We start from the raw sequence: 4,053 nt of genomic DNA on the forward strand, positions 1-4,053 counted from the left end.
GCCCGGCCCCCTCCCTTTCGTGGGCAAAATTTGGTTGATTATATAGGGAATCATTGAAGCATGACTTGAGCATCCCCCCTCTTAGGTCAGTCAGCCGGCCCTCCCTTAGGAAAAGTTCTGGATCCGCCATTATCATAATGTAAATAAATATAGTATACCCTGCCTATCATATAAGTACTGTTATTAACAAAATATGACCTTGATATACAATACTTATGATCTTAGTATACTATAAAAGTTTGTGCAATTAACCATGCATTCTGTTGTCTTCGGTTTCAACTACGACTTATATGTCGTCCGACCACCAGTAATCCAAAATGGAACCCATAGAATCCAAACGGATTACAAAGAATTTATTATTTATCAAAGACAATATCACCCAACTTGAGAAAATCATGGATAAACTTATAGAGGATGACTGCCTCGGAATGGATGAAAGAGCTGATATTTTGTCGGCCAAGAGGACAGATAAACAATGCCACAAACTACTTGATATTTTACTAAAACGAGGCGGTAATTCTTACTCGTCATTCATAGAGGCTTTAGAAGTATCGGGGAATCATCACGTGGCTACGCGAATACAACATAAAGACTTTCAAAAAGGTAAATTGAACATATTTCACCTTTTCTACCCCCTAACTAATCCTGTTTACTAACATATCGAAAGTAAACTATTTCGATGTCTCAAGCCAGTAAAAAATGAAATTTGTCAATTCCAGAATGTCAGAGTTGTCACACACAATGTTTCATTTCAGATTCCTTTTGTCTATGAATTTTACGGATGTCGAAAAGAATTTTTTACTATCTTTTGTCATAAAGTCAGATTTGCAAATTCCAGAATATTAGATTAGGCCCGCACAATGTTTAGTTTACTCAATTTGAATTGGTATTGGCATAATTTAAATGGTTCATCTTATCTGTAAATGACCAGTAAATAAACCTATGCGTTAGTCCTAAAACTAATTCTAATATGACGTGCTTCCTTCGTTTGTAAACAACACCGTGATAAAAAAAATAAGTAAATACGAAATGTACCAGAAGTAAGCTATTATCTGATGTTTGTTGTACAGTAGCATGTACGGGTGTACGTTTGTATTTGCTTATATCCACGCTATTTGACTGTGGTGGATACTTGTCTCAATGGCAGTCATAGACTCATACCACATAATATCTATATTTATATGCATTATATTAATTTGCGTTATCTTTTATGATTTCTACAAGTTTTTTTTAACGTTAGAACAATAATATATAATATATAATGATAATGACTGTTATTCTTTCATGTCATATTTTTATCTGACTGCATGTTCTCTTTTTTTTTTAACCAGATGGATATTACATAAATGTCTCTTTCTTCAAGATTTATTTGCTGAAATGCTGTTGCGCTTTTGGGTATAAGCATTGAGCCTATAATTGGAACTATACATTTGTCAAACTTTGATTTTTATCAATAGCAATATAATAGTCTTTGATAAAAATGAAAATTGTAAAGTTACAATATTTATGCAGCTATCTTTGTATTTTGAATTTTAAACTTATAATAATACTAATGGGACCTGTCAATTGAACAATTAAAAAGTAAAATAATTATGTATATTGGATCACGCGTGCGTAACTCCATTGTCTGGAGATAATAGCTAAAAGTCAGTTTTCAATGTAAATGAATTTAAATATACCGTTTGTTTACACAATAATTGTAAAATTACCCACCGACAACACTATAAATGGATTTACAATGGGTTTATTTGATTTTGCATTGATGCATATCTACTTGCAGACGACACAAGCTTTCTGCACGTGAAAGAAGACACATTTACAGTTAATGGAAAGGTACAGATGAAGTTATATGGAAATTTTGAATTAAAATATACAGTAAAGCCACATATAGATACGCTCTAAATTTGGCTGCTATTAGGGCACTAGACTTGAAATTCAATAATTGAATTCAAATCAACGTCGAAATCAAAAACAAATACGAGCATATTTGGATTATACAAGAAAGCATCTCTTTAACATGAAGTTGTCACGGAAGTATAGAAAGATAAATGAGACTGTTAAGTAAAGTCAACAGCCTGAAATATAAATAATCTGATTGAAATACGAACGTGTAGTTATCAAATTGAATGATTGCATGTACCCACGAGAATAATTTTCTAATTATATATAAGAAGATGTGGTATGCGTGACTATGAGGCAACTCTCCATCCAAGTCATAATTTTTAAAAGTAAACCACTTTACATTATATAGGTCAAAGTAGTCTTCAGCACGGAGCCTTGGCTCACACCGATCAACAAGCTATAAAGAGCACCCCAAATCTATTTTCACACGTGTAGAAACAAAAAAACTTTTAAGAAGTATCCCTCAATGATAAAAAAAAAACCCAAATATTGTATAGGTGGCGGCATTAAAAAAACTGCATTACCAAATCAAGAACAAATTAACTATAATAACGTGGATATCAATCTACATGGACATCAAAAGTCATTTGAATAAGCAAACCCGTACTACTGGTGCTCCTATAAAATATGTTATATATGGAGATAAGGCATCACACAAAAACGAATTGCAAATAAATCCATATTTAATCACACGATATAATCACACTCGTTAAAAACTGTCGGTCATGTACATATTTTAACATTAAAACTTGACAAGAATTTGAAAAACATTTTTTACCAGGACAAAGGAATATAGGAAGAAGATGCGGTAGTATTACAAATGAGATAACTATCCACAAGAGACCAAATGACACAGAAACTAACTTGGTCCCCATTCCGACCGAACCTGCTCGCGTTATCATACATCCAATACTGCCAAGAATACGCCTACTTTTAGTAATGGTTTTACTGCTTTATCAGTAGCTTGAGTCCAAAGTTGACATTTCTAAACGTATAACCTTGTCTACCTGTTATACATATTTTTAGATTGAGTTTGAAGAAGCTGAGGTGATCCAGCTGTACGAGGAAAAAGAAATGTATTTAGAAAGAGTCAAAGAACTCGAAGTCAGCTGTACACTCTTACAGAATGAAAATTATCTGAAAGAACACAAAATTGACAAGCTGAATCAGGACGTCTGGCTTTTAAAGCAAAACGCCCAACAGAAGTACGATGAGATAGACAATGTCGACGAGACATGCGTAGAACATCTCCGGAAGTTAGATGAAGTTGAAGCTCAGTGTAAAACGCTAGAGGAGGAAAATGCTCATTTACAAATAGTCCAAAGAAGCTTACAGGAAACTATCAGCGATAAAGAAGTTACGATGAAAAATCTGAATCAAGAACGAGAGTTTTATAAAAAGCAGATGAACATTCTTCAAGCTGATCTGAGGCAGCTACAGAATGACAATGCAGAAAAAGACGCCAAGATCCAAACACTAAACGAGCAAATACGACAACTAAAAATTGATCTTCAAAATACCCGTCAAGCCATGGACAAAATGGCGACTGACTCACGCGTTGCTATGGAACAATTGAAAACCGACCACAGCAATCGATTCAATCAGTTAGACAATAAGCTCGATTGCGTCTTAAAAATGTTGAAAACATCAAAGATGGTTGACGGAAACGTTTTAAAATCAGCAGATGTAAACAAGAATACAAGGAAACAAAGCATAGGGTCACACAAAACCGAAAATCGTCCATGTACTAATGCTTCCAGAAATAAACCGGGTATAAACCGTAATCAAAAGATTTGAGAATTTGCATGTACTTTAATATGCGACTATGTGTTAGAATGTAGTATATCGGTTTTATTTATTATACTTGATGACTGATTTTAATAAATTGATTTCTTTCTAAACTTCCTTCATGACATTAAGGATGTACTTAGGTGAGGTTTTGGAAATTGGTATCAGATGTTCGGACTCTATTTTTTTTTTCATCAATACAGGGTCAAATATTTGGCCCCATAACTCCCATTTTTTTTTATATAAAAGACCTCAAAAACTCATAAAACGCCATTTTCCAAAATTTAAGCAGATTTTTTATTTTTGTTTTTTATCTATTTGAGACCAAAATAATATCAATGAAAATTTTAGGTAAAAGTCCGG

General features: G+C 33.4%; 1 protein-coding gene across 1 annotated transcript; it reads left to right on the top strand.

Annotated features, from left to right (window-relative positions):
• Positions 1-226: 226 nt before the first annotated feature.
• On the top strand, positions 227-3,803 carry LOC139496333 (uncharacterized protein MCAP_0864-like). The gene is made up of 3 exons (XM_071284850.1): positions 227-603; positions 1,781-1,833; positions 2,929-3,803. The coding sequence occupies exons 1-3, from the start codon at positions 318-320 to the stop codon at positions 3,697-3,699; spliced, it is 1,110 nt and encodes a 369-aa protein (XP_071140951.1). The 5' UTR covers positions 227-317; the 3' UTR covers positions 3,700-3,803.
• The last annotated feature ends 250 nt before the right edge of the window (positions 3,804-4,053 follow it).

This window comes from Mytilus edulis, chromosome 11, assembly GCF_963676685.1.
Source record: "Mytilus edulis chromosome 11, xbMytEdul2.2, whole genome shotgun sequence".
NCBI classification, from domain to species: Eukaryota; Metazoa; Mollusca; class Bivalvia; order Mytilida; family Mytilidae; genus Mytilus; species Mytilus edulis.